This window comes from Stegastes partitus, unplaced genomic scaffold (assembly GCF_000690725.1).
Source record: "Stegastes partitus isolate 25-593 unplaced genomic scaffold, Stegastes_partitus-1.0.2 Scaffold1098, whole genome shotgun sequence".
Lineage (NCBI taxonomy): Eukaryota > Metazoa > Chordata > Actinopteri > Pomacentridae > Stegastes > Stegastes partitus.
This window is the reverse complement of record NW_007578829.1, coordinates 170,507-192,540: the sequence shown is the minus strand read 5'-3', so window position 1 is coordinate 192,540 and position 22,034 is coordinate 170,507. Positions and strand designations below refer to the sequence as shown.

Here is a 22,034-nt window from a genome sequence, read left to right as displayed (position 1 = left end):
AATAGAATAGAACTTTATTGACATTTATATTTATAGATCCGTAACTTTGCAATAAAAAAAAATAATGCAATTATTTAGAATATAGAAAACTAACCTGCATGTGTCATCAACCCCCAACTCTAACTAGGTAAAGGTAACTAAATCGGGTCATGTAGTAAGTCACATCCTAGTGCTATGTAAGGCTGCTCATAGGGTAAGTGTGTACGAGGTGTGTCAGACTGAGGTCACAAAAGATATATTTCAAACCCAAACTAAAAATTACAAGCTTTCCCCCTCAGATGATCAACCAGCACGTTACAAAGAGATCCTGCGGTGTTTGCTTCATTCAGTGTGCGAGAAGAGGCGAGAGTTGTGGCAGAACAAGCCGTGGCTGCTCTGAACATCCGACAGTTCCTGGCTGAGAAGAACATCGCCGTGCTGGAGCAGCCTCCCTACTCACCTGACCTTTTTTCCTCTTCCCCAAGCTCAAGGGGTCATCAAGGGGACCCATGTTGAAGAAGTGGACGACATTAAAATGGCTGTGACAATGGAGCTGTGTAGGATTCCAGAAGAATCCTTCCAGGAGTGCATGGTGGCGTGGCAGAGAAGGCTGGGAAAGTGTGTTAGACTCCAGGGGGATTACTTTGAAGGGGAAAACTTGTAGTTTGTTGTTTGGATTTGAAATAAATCTTTTGTGACACCAGTCCTGAAACTTTTCTGACACACCTTGTCCATGTCAGCTGCATACCTGTCAGTCCCACCAGACACACTCCCCCAGAACTTTGTAGCAAGTCATTTACAACTTTGATTTTTCTGATATTTTGTAATCAGAGAGAAAGAGTCCATACCTTCTATAGGGTGTCCATTGATAAGCCACTGGATGTTAGGTTTAGGGTTACCATTGGCGCGACACACCAGACGTCCATTCTCATCTGGGGCTAGCACCAGGTCTGACGGTTTGTCAAGCCAGTACGGAGCCGCTGTGGGACACGAAGAGTCAGGTTAACATGATAGCACAAGGTAATATACAGGTAGAAATACATAACCACTGTAACCTTCTCACCTTTAATCTGAACGAAGATGGAGTGACGTATGCTGCCTAAGTGATTGTTAGCCATGCATACATACTCCCCTGCATCCTCCTCTGACACGTTGATAATCTTCAGGGTCTTGTTGTAGTTCTCAAACTTCACCTTCCTTCCTGGCAGATCCCCACCTTTCTTGAACCACTTGATTGTCGGTGTTGGACTGAAGGGAAATACAAAGGGAGGAGAGACGTGTATGGCTTTGGCTTCGTGGTGTCATTTGTGTTTTTTGTCACATTGGCAGAAAAATTGCAGATTCAGATTCATGCTACCACTATGCACTATTTTACTCAAGCAGGACTACACTGTGGTTAGTGACTGTTGTGCTCATCTTACTTTGAAAGTTTGGTGCTTTTTATTTTAAAAACCCATCCCATCATTTTGACTTCATCTAAAGATGCTTTAACTACTAATTTAATGTCTTTTAGCCTGTGTGAATTTGGTCTTTCTCTCATAACCACTCCCTTGGATCTTTTTGTAAAATACAAGCAAATATGCCAGTTTGAGTATGATGCAGTGATGTCACATGTCATTATAAATTGTGGCTAAAAATAGCCCACATGGTTAAACAGCACAAGCAAACACTGATCATGGCTTTTAGAAACTTATAAATCCTTCCATATTGTAGCAGTACTCACATACAGTGAATATTTTATCTATTAATGTGTGTGTGAAAAGCACTCACAGTCCAGCAGCAATACACTCCAGCAGCAGTTGCTCATCTCGTAGCACCATTTTAGAACTCTCAGTCCCTGACGGCGAGAGGAAGGTCGGCGTGGACTCTGCTACTTTACGGCCTGCAGACAAGGAAAGAGGATGGTCAATACACCACAAGAGCACATGTAGGTGCATTATTGCACCATATTATCCTAACAGAGCCCTTCGCTCTCAGATTGCAGGTTTACTTGTGGTTCCCAGAGTATCCAGAAGTAGAATGGGAGGCAGAGCCTTCAGTTATCAGCTCCTCTCTTATGGAATCAGCTTCCAGTTTGGGTTCAGGAGGCAGACACCCTCTCTACTTTAAGATTAGGCTTAAAACTTTCCTCTTCGATAAAGCTCATAGTTAGGGCTGCTCAGGATCACCTGAACTGTCCCTTAGTTGTGCTGCTATAGGTTTAGACTGCCAAGGGATTCCCGTGATGTACTGAGCTCCTCTCCTCTACTCTCCTCTCTTTCTTCCGTATATCACCAGTACACGTCACTAACTCTGTGTTACCCCACAAGGTACTGTGTTTGTTTTCTCTGCAGGTGTCTCTGGATCTGTAGTCTGGCCTCACCGACCCCCAAAATATGTGTTGTTCTCTTTGTAGTGCTTGCTCTCCATCTGCGATCCTGCTATCCCCATCCCAACCCCTCCTGCTATCTCCTGAATTTATATATCCTGGTTGCTTGACTCACTTTCTACAGGGAGCTAAACATCCTCTTCATCATGTGAGTCTGCCACTATTACTCTGATCATTTCTTTGTGGCTTCAACTCTCTGTGCAGTCAGTAGTAAGACCTGTAATCAGGTCGAACACCCCCTGGCTTTTCTCACAGGAAGAGAAAAGAGATGCAGAAGCAACAAGTTCATTGATCTTGCTTTGTGTTCACCAGGGGAACAGAGACGGCAAAGATTGCCATTTCAAGCTTAAGTAAAGCAGCTGATAAAATTTGCCCAGTTTCTCTGCTGTAATGAGATTAATTTAACATGCTATTTAAGGTCATGTAGTTAGTCCATTAGCCTTCAGCCCCATGTTAAACATTCCTGCAGGGCTTTGAATCTGTACAGGGCCACAGCAACACCATGTAAGTGGCTGCTGTGCCGACCCTAAAGCCTCTAGAACAGAACGTTCAGACACAACTTCAGAGTTGGCTTTTAGGTTGTAAGGCCTTTCATTTACTGTTGCTGAAGAGGGATTTTAAGAACCTGTAGGTTAACTCATGCCAAATGTAAAGCTGCATTGCTTCAGCTGGTACAACAGAACACAATAAGTGAATAGATCTCTGAGCATAAAGGAATCAGCCAGTTCACCAAAGCAGGCTGGGATGTGAGCAAACTGCAACACCCAAATGTATGTAGCATTTAAATCAGACACGTAGTTGATTGTAAAATCACAAAAGTCAAACTCTTTTTGTCAAAATGAGTCATGAAAGGGATCATTTCAAATCCACATTCTTTCGCTGTTTCAAATAAAGCGACTCTTCAGCTGCTTTACATGCTTTAACTTCAACTTCAGCTGCAGGTCACATTGCAAGACACACTGTCTTAGTATTTGCACCTGCATTTTTTGACTTGTTTTGCATTTTTGTAGGTATTATTATTTTATCAGTTATGCATGATTTGGACAGTGTGGTGAGGGCTTTGGCCAACTGCGCACGACATCAATGTAGAGCAATCTTTGTAAATTAAGGATGCAGTTGAAAGTGACTATTTATCTCTATTTTTAAACTACATAGTAAATCCTGATGGCAACTTGTTTCAGTATCAACCTGTAAAAAAAAAAAAGACATCAACATAACAGGTAACATTCATTTGCAACTGCTTTTAGACCTCCAGTTTGCTACAATCTCAGCACAATTGCTTTTAGCACTGTGGACATGAAAGCCAGTCAGCACAGAGATACAGCCTGCGGAGGAGTGTGTGGGATTAAATGTGCATTAGCCTCCTTTGTGATGCAGATCTGCATGGGATTAAAGCATCTGTTAGCTGTTAGCTTTTCCAGCAGTCGACAGACAGACAGACAGACAGACAGACAGACAGACAGGAGTGGGTGAAGAGGATCTGCTGTGTTTAGTGACATGTTGAGAAGAACAATGACAAACAAATTAGTGATAACGGAAGTTGTTATGGACATAGTTGCTACAGTGGAGAGTTTACAATGATGTCGACAGCACCCTGGAAATGGGTCAAACCAGACGCCCAGTACCCAGCTGATGATGCTTGCAGGACTTCCCAAGATGCATTGTAGGCTTAGACCCACACAGTAAAGGCAGAGTGTAGTCCTTGCCTGTGTGTGTGTTCATTCGAGGTGAACATTACAGCAGCTACCCTGTGTGTATGCGAGTGTGTTGGCGTGTGAGCATTTCCACAGCTGTTACAGTCCCTGCTGCTCCCCCACACTCACACAGAAATGCAAACACGAGTACGAGGCAGCAAATCTTTTTCCATACATATATGACTATTAATGACCCCAGCGTGAATCCAGGCTGAATATTCATCATGTGACCTAATCCTCCTCCGTGCTGGCGCTTCCTCAGTCCCACAGGGCCTCAGAGCCGGCAGGATGGTCTCCCACTTGGAACATCTCCTCCCTCCGGGACATATCCCATCTACCCCTGGGCTTCACTGCCCCCCAAATCAGTCAGTGGCACATATGCTGCCACTTTGGCTGATCTGTTCCCTTCAGCTATGGGCTCAGTCAGGAGGAGCACGGCATAATGAATTTACAGATTAACCTCTCTATGTGCAATACACTTAAATTAAAGGTAATTTGTGTGTTAATTACTGTTTGCTTAATCATGTACGTGATCGTTTAACACAGATTGAAAAGTGGTCTAAACAGACTATGGAGTAAAGGAATACGTATTTCTACTGTGCCAGTGTATATTAGGGTCACAGAGATACTAGTTCATCTGGAGTCACATCTGGTCTAGCCAGACATTCTCTACTTTGTCATTTGATTTGATTTCATACTTGATTTGATCGAATATTCTCATAACATTGAAAACAGCTTACGATATTTCATACTGTAGTCACAGCTTCCGTACAAAATGTATTTAAAACTGTCCTTTAAAAAAAGTCAGTAAGATATATTCTAGAAACACTCTATACTACACTGGTTAAGAAAATTTAGTTGCTGCAACATTTTGCATGAAAGTGTTCTGTTGCTACGACTTCTGATGGCAGCAAAACTGATCTAAGAGGATTTTTTTTGCCAAGAAAATGTAAATTAAAGCTGGTAACAATTGAACCAAGATACAGCTATTATAAACAATGGAATGCAAAAGGAAACAGTACTTGAAGGAGTAGTGGCAGTTCTACAAGCAGATGTACTGCACAATGTCAGTCTTAAATCAGCTAATTGTCACAATTGTTGTCACAAAACATGCACTCCCTATATTCAGTGTACCAGAGTTCCTAGAACATTCAATTCAAGCACATTCTAATGCTGTAGATTGTTTTTGCCACATATCAGACTGATGCTTAAGGACAGATTCCTGGGTTCATCAGATGTTTCTGAAGTATCTTGCCTTACCTATCTTTGCTAGATGTGATAAGATAAATATATTTTTGGATTGTTCTTCAAACATCATCAAAACCCAGGCTTTCCACAGTTATGACAATAAAACTCCAGAAGACAGACTGAATACCTGTAGCTTCAGATATGCTCTTGTAAAGAGTCAAATTTTAAAATAGCTGATGAAGTAAAACATAGTGGCCACATGTCTAAAATGCTGCTGGTGTTTTGCGTGCCACCAAAATAGCTCCAACCTACTAAGGCATGGACTCTACAAGGACTCTAAAGATGCCCTGCGGTACCAGGCACCAAGGTGAGCTGCTGCAGGTCAGACGTGCTCCACCACATCCCCCAACACCCTGACTGCCAGTTCATGGTTTGTCCATCCACTGGAAGCATCCCATAAGCCCTGCTCGTCTGGCCTGGTCAGTCGTTCAGGTCATTACATCTGCTCATTTCTCCCACATCCAACTGTATCCCTGACCTTAGAGGCAAACAGTATTATTTTTAAGTTCTGTGAGTGGTCGGAATAGCATAAAACAAGACAGCTATGCCTTAACAGACACAAAATAATGCATTCTTATATTTTCACATGAAATTGATCAGTGAATTTTACAGATGTAGAGAGTAGTTAGCATGTTAGCTTGAGCTTCACGTAGCTAGTAGATTAGCATGTCAGCCATGTTACTGTGGGACAGGACTAAAGAGGTGGACAGGAGGTGAAGCTGTCCTGACTGAAGAAACTCACCACCGTAGGGTTCAGTGGCATTGTAAGATGTGTCATTAAACGGCTCCTCTGGAAACAACAGGCACACAGTGGCTCATCAGTATACACACAAACTCCCACAAACACACACTCAGACAGTCTGATAACACAGTGGTGTTGAACTCCAGACAAAGCTGAAAGTAAAGATGTAACATTATATCAATTAATCTAACATTTCACTGTGTTTTCATTCCACAGCCACCAGAGGAAAATCATGGGAGAGGTTTCATTCATCACATGTCATGTCCTGACCCCACCTCTAGATGGGGATACGTCAAATGAATTTGGACACGCACAGCAAACATGGATAGAGACCAGGACCACAGCAGTTCTGATGGCTTTACAGCAGTGGCTTCTACAAAAGTAATCACTAAGTTCATTCATGAAGGTTTGAGGAAATCAGTGTGTGCACGGTGTGTACTTACTGGTCTGAACTTTGAGTGTGAAGGGATTCTTCTGCTGGATGGTGTGTGTGAAGAGGAAGCGAGCGTTGCAGCTATAGTCTGTGTGAGCGTCTCGGGCCAAAACATTGGAGAAGTATAGGTCTCCATTCAAACCCATGGACACTCTCTTATCCTGAGGGATTGGACTCATACCTGGAGTACACGGGGCGAGCACAGAGAGAGCAATGACAAAAGGAAAAGAGAGACAGGTAACAAAACAATATCAGAACATGTGATTTACAAAGACGCTCCTAGAAATCAAACGCATTGTGTTTAAAAATTAGATACATGGAGTTATTAACAAAGCGGGTTTAAAAAGGCAGCCACAGTTTGACAACAAAATGGGTTGGATTGGAAAAAATACAGGATCCAGCATTTTTGGAGATTGAGTGATACTACAGACAAAAAGTTTGGTTGTCACAGCCTCTACTGTTTTACTCTGTCACCTGTCAAACTTCATAGAAGCACAATGCTCATTTGCCCCAGGAACCCTGTAATCAATCAGATCTACTGCGTATCAGCTAAGGTCTATACTTGAGATGTACAGTACAAACATTATTTATCTGTGATTCAGACTACACATCCTCAGCAGTATATTGCATCTTCACTTTAGTTAACCCTGTTCTTGTGCAAAAACAATAAAGAAATGTTTTTTCCAGAAATCATGTGCTACCACCAAATGATCTCTGATAAAGCCAAAAATACAATATATATAAATTAAGAGGCAAAGTGCCTTGAAGCCTAACCACTAGCTTCAAAATGCATCTATTTTCACATACAATTCAGTTTGATGTCCGATTAAGTTAACCCTGCTGATGTGTCATCGTAAAGTGGCTTTAGGCAAATGTTAACTTCCAGCACGCCAACACAGACGTCGAGACCGAGATCATCCGCACTCTGTAACTGCACCAACTGACATGAGCCGTCTGGCCGTCAAGACAAGGCCCCAGGACCAATCAGCAGCTGGGCAGCAGTCATGCGTCACTCTTACACCCCAGTGTCTGGGCTTCATGACAAGATGGGGAAGGAAACCTTTGCTATAGTGAAGACTGATTAAATGTTTGAGCTGTTAATTCTGTAATACCAAAATAATACTGAAATAAATTAACTGTTGCTTAGTGGTATGTTTCATGATGTTGTTTGGGTATGATGCCTTTGGTCCATATTTGGCTGTAAACTGCTTCCTGGATGGACATGAAGTCTGCTCTACCTGGTCTTATGGGCCAACACACACACACAGGCTGAGCTAAACTGTCGCGTGATCCATTCGACAAAACGAAAAAACAGAGCTAAAAAGAACGGTGAGGAAAGGATGCCTGACACTGAAAAGTCTCCCTCAAACTGCTGAGAGGGGAAAACTGTGAGACACGAGAGCATTACGGATTAAAGGCTAAATTAAAGCATTATGCTTAGAGGTCACTGGAGACACACTGCTATGATAAGAGGGAAATAAAGCTGGTCTCCAAATTACCTGAGAGATTAACAAAACTTTATTTGTCCCCAGGGGACAATTACCCCAGATCTCAGGCTCTTTATAGTTTAAGGGGACTGAAAGTAAATAAATGCACCTTCCAGAGTTAAGTCTGTTTTCTTCAGGGACTGACTTGTTTAAGGTGTTTGTGTTAGACAAACTCAACACCAGTTAAGACGTCATCCCTAAAAATGATGCATTCAGTCGCCTGATCAGATGCTCAGTTTTAAGAGGCAAATTTCATTTAACTAATTGTGTTTAGAGAATATGGGTTGCCGAAAGGGTCACAATTCACTTCTACTTTTCCCTTCGTGTGCATGCCATCAAACATACAGTTGTCGGCTGCTCACTTGTCTCATCTGAAGATGATAAAACAGCTGCATGTAATGGTTGATAATAGTTTTTTAGTGGTGCACACAGCGATGACAGAGAAAATGAGCACAGCACAGAGATAAAACGACTCTCCACATATGGATAAAGAAAGATACGGTCAGTGTATTCGGGGTTATGTTGGTGTGAAGCAAGTGCTTACCGCTGTCCATCCAGAAGGTGAACGGAGGAGGCAGGCCTGGTGGGGGGTTACAGGGTAGAACCAGCGGGGAGCCCTCCGTCACCGACACTGGCTCCAGCACCTCCTTAGGCCACAGAGGAGCCTCTGGAGGACGAGGAAGGGATAGGAAATAAGGAATTCTGCAGTCTGTCATACAGTGATCAGTGCTGAGCTGATATTGAGTCATTACTATTCTTTACAAATGATTGTCAGAACTGACAGCTTGTGGCAAAATTATTTTCAACAGATATTTTAAAGAGAGCACTATCGCTTTCTCTGCAACAAAAAGAGTTAAACTGCTGATTGTTAAGTTTTCTATTTTCTAATATAACCATAATTCTTTGACTGAAATAACTTTGTGTATAGCTTGTGATTATGTTTCAATGTGTTAATTACATCCAAACAGAATAAACAAATAATAATTAATCGTAATGTATGTGTTCTCATGGGTTCTTACTGGAGACCCGGAGCAAGATTTTGTTGGACAGCGCTCCTCCAAAATCATTGCTGGCAAAACACTGGTATTCTCCTTCATAGTCCTCTGGCCGTCCTCCACTGCGGAAGCCGATCTCCAGAGTTCCTGAACGTTTTCGCATCGTCACCCTGGGATCTTTCCCAATGTTGAAGAATTTGCCGTTCCTTCGCCATGAAAACCTAAGCAACAATTTAACAAATCATGATGAGCTTCAAAAACCTGTTGTACTAAGAAACATTATTTAATGTGCCAAGATGTATATGATTTGAGTTGATGCTGCTGTTGTCTTTTTTTTTGGGGGGGGGGGGGGCTGACGTTTCCTCAAAAGTTATCTTCACTTAAGGTTATGTCCTATGGACTATTACCATGTCGACATAAACTCTTATATTATCTTATAATCAAAACATATGAAAGTTCTTTGCTTGTCATGTGATGCCATCGTACGTCACTCAACTGTGTCATGTGACAGCAGCACAAAAATCATCCTACTCTGCATGTGCATGTAATATGACTGAAGCTTAATCCTGTTCCATGTGGTGCTTCCAGAGGGCTGCCTGATTAGTGTGGAACACTGGATATGCTTACATAATCGGACTCTATTTTTAGTGAGGAGTGGGGATTTACAGAAGATGCTTCCTGTCATTTTTAGGCAAGTTCCAGTCAAGCTGGGCCTGTCAGAGGTGCAGCACAGTGCAGAGCAACAATAGACCACTAGTGAGGTACTGGAGACTAGAGCCATGCGTGTGTGCTATGGTGTGTATTGCGTAGTGAGAGACTGATTGCAAGTGAATAGTATCGGTGAATGTTTCATGAGCATGAATAGTCAACTGAGTGCATTATTGGAGCACAAAGCCTGTCCTGGGAAGAGCAGAACCAGTGTGTGTGCATGACAGAGTGGCTGTGAGAGCCTTATTGTGAGGTTCTGTGAGTATGTGTGTACACAAGAATCTGGGTGAGTGTGCGCGTGTGTGTGTGTGCGTGCGTGTGTGTGTGTGTGTATTATGTAAGGCCAAATAGACAATGTACCACTGTCCTGTGCTGGTCATACCCCTAGTGATGTAATCACTGGAGACCACTGTATCTGTGTGTGTCTATGTGTATGTGTGTGTGTATGTGCATGCATGTGTGTGTGCAGACCTGCTTCTAAGTGGTCGAGGTGTATGTGTGTACACATCACAAGGTATTAACTTTCCTTTGTGTGTCTAAATACCTCAGTGTGTGAGGAGAACAGAATAAGAAAAGAAGAGGAGCAGAGACAGAAAGCAGCTCGTGAGAATGACTGAGAAGCATGAGACTAATGGAAGGAAAGAGAGACATACAAAAAAAAACCAGACTAATCCAACAGTTGAAATATGTACCAGCACTGGTGCCTGGTAGAGTTCGACTGCACACAGTTAAGTATGTATAAAATTACAAATGCATGTAATAATCACAGTTTTCTGTCAAGCCCCTGTAGGACAGATGTGACATTTCAGTGCAGTCCTGGCCAATCTTTTTCTAGAATGTATTCCTACACCAAATGAACAATTTCAACATCAACAGATGTGTGCCTATTATTTGATATCAGTGCTAGCTTTAGATGAATTATTTCAAACAGAGTAGTTTAAATTTGAAGGTTTTTGTCTCAGAGAAGCTGATGACAAGTCCTGCTAGAACTAGAACTGGTGTTTGTGATTTTCAGGTGTAAATGTATGTTTATTTTTTAGACATCTAGACTTCATTCTGCATTTCAGAAATAAAGCTTGTCAAATACATGTCAAAAAACAAAAACAAAAACACAACAGTGATGAGTCAGCACTTCCAAAATGGTTGTCTCTCTGTTGTGATTAATTTTACTTTAGGCACATCACATTTGAATGTAAAGGGGAAAGAAAATTGAGATTTGACTACAACATGGTCCTCCAGTTGTGGTCTCAAAGATCTGATTCCACTCATATTGTTTTCTGCATGCATTGACACCTGCATTAACATGTGTTTTTTTTTATCTTCAAAGGGTACTAAGATACTAGTCTGACCATTCAGTAGAACATCATGGTCTGGACCATTATTCAGCTACAGGGAAAAAACGCTCCAGCTTGTTGGTATTTCTTTCAACCAATCCCAGCCGTCGTGTTCAGGGCTGAGGGAAGGATGTAGTTTAGGTGTTCACTTAAAATAGTGACGCTGGAATTGTTGTGCTCGAACATTTGCATGCAGAGAGACGAACACTTCGATCAAACTGAATAATCCACTACAAAAAAACATCAGTGCCGGCTGACTGCACGATCATAATCCTCGGCAAACCTTTCTATTCCAGGTTCATTTTCGGTGTGGTAGGTTGCAGGCAGGAGGTTGCTGCTGTTGTTTCCAATGGTGAACAAAACTGTAACATGCAGATAGTGGAAGGTGGAGAGAATGCCAACCGAGATAATCGTCCTTATAACTACAACCTACATCTGGTCAGTCAGACTATCAAGATACACATGTTAAGGTCAGGTGTAACTGAAGTGGAGAAAAAACAGAATGAGTCAAAACCACACACGCAGTTTAAAGAGTAGCATCCTTTACATACACTATAGTTATACTGCAAGATATTAAAGTGGTTTGTTTTCTTATGTCTGTGAAATGTAAGAGAGGAGAGAGAGAAAACAGAACACAGGATATACAGGTTTTTATGGGCACATTGTTTTCCAGACAGCGACCACAAATAGGGTTTCAGGGAAGATAGTGAGAGTTGATTGGGTTTGCAGCAGCTGCAACAGACAGCCAGACAGAGTGATGGAGGGGATGGAAGGGCAGCATGGGGGAGTAGCAGCAGCAAAAAGCACAACAGAGCTTGTCTGGTTGAAGCTGTAGGGCCCAGGCAGACAGGTGTCACGCTGGGTTTAGGGTTGTTAGAGAGCTGGGAAGGAGCTTTGGAGCATCATTCAGATGAAAGAGAAAGGGGTCACTGAAAAAGAAGGGTTGACTAAGATGAAAATGTGGTGTGTGTGTGTGTGTGTGTGTGTGTGTGTGTGTGTGCGTGTGTGTGTGTGTGAGAGAGAGAAGGACAGACAGACAGACTGACAGACAGAGGAGGGACAGGGTGGCAAAGGGCACATCTGAGTGCCACTGTCACTCTTTATAACTCATAACTTCGTGACACAGGGACAGATGGGGTGGCAAGCGAGAGAGGTGTGAGGGCAAGGACACACCAAGGGCACACAGAGCAGAGCGAAGCACAGGAGGCAAATAAAGACAATGGATGATACAGTGGGGAGGGTAGAAAAATGGGTCATTCTGGCTCTCAATAGCGTTGCACTCTGGACTCTTTTGAGCTCAGCTGTGGTTCCCTTTTCTGATTCATCTCCAGTTGCACATGATTGGTGCAGTTTGCCAGCCTCTCAAGCTGTCACATCAGATTTAATGTGAATTCATTAGACCATTTACTGAATTACTTGCAAGATTTTTCTTAGTAAGCGCTGCATGAGTCCACATTGTTAACACCACCTACTGTCATAAATTAGGGGTACAACTCACTGCAAAACGTCTCCTGGAGGAGATTTGTCATGTTTGCGCAAATCACAGTTTATACTACGTTCGTGCTATGTGGAAGGGAAGGCAATGACGGGAAGATTTCCTGCCTAGATCAATAAACATTGTGAATATTCATCTTCAAACATCATGCTACCGAGCAGACAAACTGCTAGCCAAAAGCCGTAGCCACTGTACAGGAGTGTCATGTGAACAACGTGTGAAAATGTTGAGCTGGACATCATACAATACAGCACAATATCAATCAATTGTCAGTACTCTGGTGGACATGTTTGCTTGTGTTGTTGTGACTTCTGCACTTTTTTAGTACCAAGGCAGTAAAAATTACAACATTGTGACTCATCATTAAATTTTGGAGACTACAAATGTTTAACCAAAAGCTTATATTAAAAATTATTGGAATGCAGATTGAAACGTAAGCATTACCCAAGCAGAGGTACGTGGGAAAGATACTTTTGAGTTTCATTCTTGGAAGGTAGAGTCCTGGAGCTTCAACCCCATTTCAGCTTAAAATATATTTCACAGGTATTTTGATATTTTTTATTGCGTGGAGCACCCCTTTAAAGGTCTAATTCTAGCCAATAATAATATTAATAATAATAGTAAAGAAGAAGAAACCTAACACTTCTGATTTTTAACTGTGCAGACTGTTGCAGATTTATTTATCCAGATTCCTTTAACCCTAGATAATCCAAAGAACGCTGTGTCAACAGGTTTTATCGCAACTTATTCTTTACCAATAGTAGTTATACTGTTGATTATTATACCACTGACATTGTTTAAGCCCCCTTTCTATGAAATACTAAATAAAAAGCAATGTTTATTTACAGATTTTGCAGCCTAGCTAGTACATGAAACAAGTATTTAAATCTAGCTTTTAGAAACCTTTAAATTGGGGGAAAAAAAAAAAAAACGATGAGATTTTGGGCCTGATGTCTGGTTGTGTCTCTGCAATAGATCTGTTTCTTAAAACTCAAAATAATGACACAAAGCAGATAAGTGAGTGTGCTGTGACAGCTACGTGTGTGCATGTGAGTGCATAGTGCTTACGTTGGCACTGGGTTGCCCTTGGCCTCACACTCGATGATGATGTTATCTCTGGGGTCGACAATGTAATCCTTCACTGACTGCTTGATTATTGTGGGGGGCTGCTTTACTGTGGGAGAAGCACAGAGACAAAGACAAGGTTATGTAAGGTTATAAAAATAAGGTTATAGAAATAAGGTTGTGTACGCACAATGCATGTACATGTGCACACAGTCATGTTTTCATCACTTCAGAGGACATTACATTGACTTATATCATTTTAAACGACATGATTTACTTTAAGGAAGATACCAGCATGCATGCTGTTCTTGCCAATGCCATTAAAGCCTGGTGTTACAATATCATCACATCACTTCACTCACTTTAACTTAAAGATCGGAAATTAAACATACGGTATACCATCAGCTGTAAGACAAAACAATAGAGCAAGCATAACCCTCCATCGTGCTGAATTCAGGCAGCGGGCTACTTTTCATCAGTTTTTTTTCTAATTTATATACTTTTTAATGACAGAAATTATCCATCTATCCATTTTCTTCCACTTATCCAGGGTCGGGTTGTGGAGGCAGCAGGCAGAGCAGGTCACTCCAGACTTCCCACCTCCAGGCAATGCTTTCCAGCTCTTCCTGGGGGATCCCGAAGCTTTCCCAGGCCAGCTGAGAGATATAATCCCTCCAGCAGGTTCTGGGTCTGCCCCAGGGTCTCCTCCCAGGTGGACGTGTTCGGAAGACCTCCAGAGGAAGCCTCCCCGGAGACATCCGAATCAGATGTCCATACTACCTCAACTGACTCCTTTCGACGCGAAGGAGCAGCTGCTCTACTCTGAGCTCCCTCTGTATGTCCAAGGTCCTCACCCTATCTCTAAGGCTGAGCCCAGCCACCCTGTGGAGGAAGCTCATTTCGGCTGCTTGTATCCGCAATCTCGTTCTTTCGGTCACGACCCAAAGCTCGTGACCATAGGTGAGGGCTGGGACGTAGATGGACTGGTAAATTGAGAGCTTTGCCTTGCAGCTCAGCTCTCTCTTCACCACGACGTGTGGCGTCACCATTAGTGCTGACGCCACACCAAGCCGCCTGTCCATCTCACGCTCCATTTTCCCATCACTCGTGAACAAGATCCCGAGATACTTAAACTCCCTTGCTTGAGGAAGCAACTCCCCACCCCCATCCGGAGGTGGCAATCCATGGAGGACCATGGCCTCCAACTTGGGGGTACTGGTACGCATCCCTGATGCTTTGCACTCGGCTGCAAACCATTCCAGTGCGTGCTGAAGGTCACGGTCTGATGAAGCCAGCAGGACCACGTCGTCTGCAAAAAACAGAGATGCGAGGTCCCCAACCGGACACCCTCCTCACCCTGGCAGCGCCTTGAGATCCTGTTCGTGAAGACCACAAACAGGATCGGGGACAAGGGGCAGCCCTGGCGGAGTCCAACACCCACTGGGAACATTTCTAACTTGTTGCCAAGAATGCGGACACAGCTCATACTTTGGTTGTACAGGGACCGAATGGTTGTAGCAGCGAGCCTGGTACCCCATACTCCCCCCCATAGAGTCCCTCGGGGGACATGTCAATAGGCCTTCTCAAGATCCGCAAAGCACATGTGGACTTGCAGGTCAAATTCCCATGTCCCCCTCAGCAGCTCCGCAAAGGTAAAGAGCTGGTCCACTGTTCCATGACCAGGACAGAATCTGCATTGCACCTCCTGAATCCAAGGTTCGAGAATTGGTTGGAGTCGCCTTTCCAGCACCCGAGAGTAAACTTTCCCGGGGAGGCTGAGAAGTGTGATACCTCGGTAATTGGAACACACTCTCTGGTCCCCCTTTTTGAAAATGTGAACCACCACCCCGGTCTGCCTCTCCACAGGCACCGTATCCAACGCCCACGTGACACTGAAGAGATATGTCAGCCATGACAGTCCGACAATGTCCAGAGCCTTCAGCATCTCCGGGACAAATCTCGTCCACACCTGGTGCTTTGCCACCGAGGAGCTTCTTAACTACCTCGGCTACTTTTACCACGGATATGGATACAGAAACCCCTGAGTCTTTAGGCTCTGCCCCTTCAACAAAGGACATGTTTACCGGGTTCAGGAGTTCCTCAAAGTGCTTCCACCACTTGACAGGTCTCCTCCCTGGCTGTACACAGACTGGGTGAATCCCTGCCTCCCCTTTCTGAGGCGTCGACGGTTTGCCAGAATTTCTTTGAGGCTGACCGAAAATCCTTCTCCATAGCCTCCCCGAACTCCTCCCACACCCGAGTTTTAGCTTCCAAGACTGCCGCAGCTGCGGCCCTTTTGGGCCAGCTGGTACCTGCCTGCTGCTTCAGGAGACCCCTGAGCCAGCCAGGCCCGAAAGGTCTCCTTCTTCAGCCTGACGGCGTCCCTCACCGCCAGTGCCTACCTGTGGGTTTTGGGGTTGCCAACCCTTCCATGACCCTAGTAAGGATTAAGCGGTGTATAGATAATGGATGGGTGGATGGACTGAGGAATCCTCAAACAGTTAGTGACTCTTGTTTTAAACAAATGTTACACACACAAGAGGATATAGTGTGTTTGATGGCCCATTTGGAACTCTTGTGAATATTTCTGGCAGCAGGATTGAGTCACAATAAACTAAAGTATGAGTTCATGGAAATGCAGAAATATATATATTATTTGTTTGATTCATTTTCACAATAACAACAATACAGAATTTGACCAGGCTTGTCCTTTAGACTGTGAGGATTTACACTGATCTTTCCTTTCTTTGTCTTTTGATTTAATGAATGGCCCTTATCAACCTCATATATCAGTGTAAACTTTCTCTACATTCTGATAATACAGATCACAGTTCCAGATTCACAGCTGTGTTCTCTCTGCTTCACATATTTAATGGCTCACTTAAGCCAAAGTCCCTCAATCGTACCATACAGCCAACATTTCTATGCCCTTTTGCATTTCTAGCCCACTGTGGCCTGCAGGACTGACATTGTACACAAGTACACACACACTCACGCGTACTGTACACACAATACAAGATAACAAGCACTTCAGAGGGCCAGCTGCCTGCTAGATCAAAGGAGAAGCACAATGCTGTAAAATAAAGCTCTGTGCTTGGACTATGAGAATGAATTCCTGTCTAACAGAGACGAGAAATGGTCTGTAATTGAAGCTGATCAGCTACACGCATACACACACACACACAAAAAGCACAATTGTAGTACATATAATATAAATATATATATATTTGTGACCAATCTGCACGAAATCAGTCGGTAAATCAGACGGTATTTGACAGCAATAAGGAGCGTAATATTATTACACTCTGTAATATTATATGTTACCTATATGTAGAAAACAACTAAATGGACCGGTCTAAGTAATAAACCCAAAATCAATTTTTTATCATGTGTTAAAGCAATTCAGGCTGTACCTCGGATACAGCCCAAGGCAAAATGCGACTGATTTCATGCAGACGGGTCACATTTATACAAAACAATCACACTATTCTGTGCTTTAACACATTTGTTACATGTCTTGTAGAAGTATGACAAAATGTGCTGGGTCGAAAATATACATACAGCAATTCTATTGTTTGGGTAAATGTCCTTTGGCCATTTTTACCTCCGTTAGGCCTTTTTGGTAGCCGTCCACAAGCTTCTGGCTGTATCTTCTACCACTCAACTAAATTTGTTGGCTTTCTGACACAGACTTGTTCCTTCATCACAGTTTAAGTGAAGATAACGGAGACCAGTCTAAAACCTTCATTCTAGCCTGATTCAGACATTTCATTACGATGTGAGTTTGGTATCATTGTCTTGTTGGAACGCCACAACTGCGTTGAAGACACAACAATCTTCCTGTAGCCTCTCAGTCCATGGTGCTTTAAGACACTGTGGACACTGACAGCTGTGCTCCTGCAGCTTCTGATTCATTGCAGAGCTGCTTTTTGCTGATTCTTGGTTGACTCTTGACCATCCTGACCAGTCACTTCTCAGCAGCAGGTGATAATTTGGGTTTTAGTTCTGATCATGGCAAAGACACAACTGAACCATGAACTTTATACTTAGAAACAACTGTAAGCACAGATGATTATGGGATCTGTAGCTGCTTTGAAATGGTTGACTTTCTTGACTTGTTCAAGTCAATAATTTGCCTCTTCAAAGAGCTCCTCAGACTTTCCCACTGTGGTGTTTGTGCCTGGTTCTAATGAGTGGATCAGATGTGTTGTAATTAAATTGACTCACAGAAGTCAGCGGCTGTAATCAATTGTAATCACTCACAAGAAAGAAAGAGGTCATGCTAGTAAGAAAATTTGATTTACACAAGTTTTACATCACAAAAACTGATCATTACAATTGCTGTATGTATTTTTTGTTTTTTTACCCTGTGGATTGTGTCATATTTCCAGCAGCCCTATACAATAAATGTTAAAAAGAAACACTTACGGTCTTGGAGGATCTTGACTGTTAGTCCAACGTAAAGCCAAAGAGAGACAGAGACAAGGATAGGCAAACTGTAATGTGACTGTTAATCATTTTAGAGACATGTTAGCATTTACTGTGCATTGCTATAACTATGCATATTCATCAGGTTTTTTACATTATAGCTCTGTGGTTCCCAACTGACCCACTAGGTTCATTTTGACTGGGTTGTGAGTGAGTGGTTTAACTTGTCAATTAAGAGGTTAAATATCAGTGAATTTTCTAGAGAAATGCTTTTTGAAGAGTGGCAGTGTAACTAACTCAATAAGTCACGTGACCATTGCCTTCCACTGTTGTTGAAGAAGTGTTATGAGATCCGCCCCTCTTTTCACTTGTTCCAGTTCCTATTTGTTTTCTATGTTATGGTTGCTGTTATTAACTGATTTCTTGCTAAAAGCCCGGTTTTGATTTGCTCCCATAGCCTCTTTTGTAGTTTATGAGAAGATCATAGGACCTGAAACCATCACTTTCAACAAAAACTGCAACAACATGAATTCTTAGTAGAATGATGCAGGTTATTTTAATAAAGTTACTCAAGTACTTAACAATTAGCATTATTTGCAGCTGCTCAAAATCTTCACCTGCTTCTTTGGTTTGGCAACTCATTCAAAAAAGGAAAAAAAAAAGGGTTGTAGGATGAAATTCTTGTTCAATAACTTCCTACACAACTATATAATATAAATTATATATTTTACTGAAAATATAATTAAGAATAATTAGCTTGTTCAAACAAAGTCGTAGAAAAACTGGACTGTGTTACATTGAAACCAGCCAGGAGTCTGACACATTGAACCTCTGTCCTGATGTGTTGTTCCAAACATATAATAAAGTGCAAAACCCACCTGCTGACCTCTAGCCATGACCACTGACTTGCTGACTTGAGCCAGCATTACATTCAGCCAGCCTACTACTATTCTTCTCTCTATCATTTGCAACATTGCAATTGTTGCTCTGTTCTTTTTTACCAGGCCTATTCATGTTATATTGTAAAAATGGTTTTCATAGTCTAATTAAACCAGAAGTAGCTGCAATGCATGTGTAGATGCACTCTCTTGACGGTGCTTCCTCCATATTTATATTTTTCTCAAGTTTTCATTTTGCTAGATCAAATTAAAATGGCAAAGGTTACTGTTCTCTCATCACTGGTTATTATTATCTTCTCACAGCAAAAAGATTTGTATCTACTGACAACCAGATTAGATGAATGGAAACTGAACGGGTGTTCATGATCTGGTATTTACATTTGGAAAATTTGTACCCTGATGCTAGACCAGTTGAGAACCACTGTGATAACACATAATAAACTCCTTTCAGACATGGAACGTGGAACATTGCTGGGTTCATCAATCCATTGAAGTGATGACATTCAGTCTTTTAAGGCCCTTTCACACATTGGTCACTTGTCCATTAATGTTCCTCACAGCTGCATTCACACAGACAACCCACATTGCTGGAGCGCATCATGGTGCACACGAGAGTCATCGAGTGTAAACAGACTAACACGAAACTAATAGCAGCTGATCAAGGTGTCTAAATAATTAATAATAATAATTGATTAGATTTATATAGCGCTTTTCTAACTCAAGGAATAACTCAAAGGGCATACACTGTCAATTATTCATTCACACACATTCATTCCAGTGGTGGTAGCTACGATTGTAGCCACAGCTGCCCCTGGGGCAGACTGACAGAGGCGTAGCTGCCATTCTGCGCCTACAGCACCTCCAACCACCACCTCAAACAATCCATTCATACGCATTCATACCAGGCAATGTGGGCGAAGTGTCTTGCCCAAGGACACAACAGCGGAATCAAACCGCCGACCTTCCGATCATTGACCGAACTGCTCTACCACCTGATTAAGTAAGTAACACTTGCATTACATTCATTCCTGGTACATGTTGATCTTTAAGCTGTTAGCGTCTGTTTTCATTGCAGTAAGTTTTTTTTTATTATGGACATTTCATTTTGTTGCCTAATAGATTAGAAAGGTGTGTTGTGATTTGCGAAATCCAGCTGTGATGTTTTTGGATAAGTATTGATGCTAAATTGTGGAAAACATCCTTCTTTGAATTACATTGCACAACCTAAAGTATCGCTGCTTGTGTCTGTCTATCCGTTGATGGGATGACTCGTTTCACGCTTGTGCTGTGTTGACAGTTATACACAAATATTACCAGGTCTAACCTAGTAAGACTGTCGGCACAACTGTTACGGATAAGTGACCAGGGAGCGCATTCCCACATGCAGCCAACCAGTTTAGCTGCTGTTAGATTAACAGAGTGCATGTCTGAAAGGAGAGATGACAACTAGTGTTTATGAGCTAAAATATCTGATATTAGTTGTGACAGAATGAGAGTGAGAGCTGTGATATTTATAGTGAAACAGAAACAGTAACTTAGGACTCACCTGTAAGCAGTTCCCATTTCAGCAAAGGATGAGCAGTGGGGGAAAGAAGACAACATATAAGTTATGCTTTAGATTGTGCATCACAGTCTGTAACACGCTGTCATGTTGTGCATTGCAACTGTAAAAACTGATTAAAAACAGAAGGAAAGCATTACCACAATTACTTTGAAAAACCTGGAAATAAAAGGTAAAATGCAAATCCTTTGTCTCATATTCATCTTTTGATGTCAAACCCAAATGTTTTCAGTCTGCAGGGAAAATAAAGGAATTGGCCTGACTGTTCCGGTACTTTTGGAGGGATGTGTACCTGCCTGATTGCTTGTGGTTTAAACCTCCTCCCACTGACACACAGAATCACAATCATGCACCCACACACAATGCTGAGGCCACCTTGTTTCAGGAGCTTGACCTTGTGTTTCTCCATGAGGTCATGTAGAGGGTCTGTTGTGTGTGCGCCCATGCATATTGTGTTACTGTGTGTGTTCTGCCCACATATATTTTACATGTATATCTTTTCAGTGTCTTGAAAGACTTATTTAGTGGTTTAAAATAGTATTCATCAGATGCCCTTTAAGGGTTGTATAGAGAGGAAGTGTGTGTGTGAATGCATGAATGTGTGTTTCCTATTGGGATGTGCAGAAAACATTCATCAATAAAGGTCAAGAGTGCAGTTTGCTGTGAAGCAGAAAAGGAGATACAAGAAAAGGCGGGGGATGGGGCTTCTCATTCTATCTGCTGAATCAAACTGTGCCTGTGGGGCCTCAGCTCTGATACCAGGCTGGATCACTACCAACTCAATCTAATGAGCACGCCCACCCCAACATCTGGTATACATTTAATGCTTAATGGTGTAGTCACATAGCACATATTAGCTATGTAGTAGAACTGTACCTTATGTTGTTTGCCTGATTCTGCTGTTTGAAAATGTTGACCAGAAATTCAGAGTCTATTGATTTATCAACACTCTTTTGGAAAATCTTAGTTGGACCAAGTTCACCCATTGTATCAACTTAGAGGAGAGAACTGCTGCCTTTCCAGGTTAGACAAGCAGATGAGCTCTGGAGCACAACATCATACATAAAGCTTTCAATAAGACACAGCAACTCATGTTAAAAAAAACAGCACTGGATTCTGATGAATACATGCACTGTGTAGTATGAGCTATATTTATAACCATGTGTACACATTCAAACGCTGTTCTTTGTGAGGATTTTTATTTTATTTTTTTATCTATTAAAAATCTATCTTCTATATTTTTAATGAAGATAACATATAATATAAACTTTTCACCAGAGCATAGACGATGAACATTACAACAAAGTCAGAAATTGGAATTTGGAAGATTTCACATAAACAAAAAGACACTCTGACAGTCAGTTTATCACAGTGTGGCAAATTCATAAAGGAGAGGTCACTGGGTTATAAGGGTAATATCCAAATGGTTTCTGCTGGGCAGGGACATATGCTTGGGTGTGGATCAGATCAATAGAGCATCATAAGTCCTGAGTTTAAAGGTCAGGAATATAAAGAAAACAGAGAGAGATGTCGCCATAGGGGGGCAGAGATATAGAGCAGCTGACAGCTGACTGCTCTGTGCGTGCGTGTGTGTGTGT

At 42.2% G+C, this 22,034-nt stretch overlaps 1 protein-coding gene across 12 annotated transcripts in view; it reads right to left on the bottom strand.

The window, feature by feature from the left end:
* Nucleotides 1-22,034, bottom strand: part of nfasca (neurofascin homolog (chicken) a) — a 109,406-nt gene that overhangs the window by 47,618 nt on the left and 39,754 nt on the right. For 8 of the 12 annotated variants that reach the window (XR_520751.1, XM_008296071.1, XM_008296062.1 and 5 more), the window contains exons 4-12: nucleotides 17,977-17,994; nucleotides 13,552-13,657; nucleotides 8,971-9,167; nucleotides 8,496-8,618; nucleotides 6,475-6,645; nucleotides 6,032-6,079; nucleotides 1,750-1,861; nucleotides 1,043-1,227; nucleotides 828-959 (exon numbers count right to left, since the gene is read on the bottom strand). Coding sequence is in view for 11 of the 12 variants with exons in the window: in XM_008296071.1 (XP_008294293.1) it covers nucleotides 828-959; nucleotides 1,043-1,227; nucleotides 1,750-1,861; nucleotides 6,032-6,079; nucleotides 6,475-6,645; nucleotides 8,496-8,618; nucleotides 8,971-9,167; nucleotides 13,552-13,657; nucleotides 17,977-17,994 (1,092 nt within the window). In the remaining variant the exon portion in view is untranslated. The remainder of the gene's footprint in view (nucleotides 1-827; nucleotides 960-1,042; nucleotides 1,228-1,749; nucleotides 1,862-6,031; nucleotides 6,080-6,474; nucleotides 6,646-8,495; nucleotides 8,619-8,970; nucleotides 9,168-13,551; nucleotides 13,658-17,976; nucleotides 17,995-22,034) is intronic. The other 4 variants (XM_008296065.1, XM_008296072.1, XM_008296073.1 and 1 more) reach the window with 2 other exon arrangements.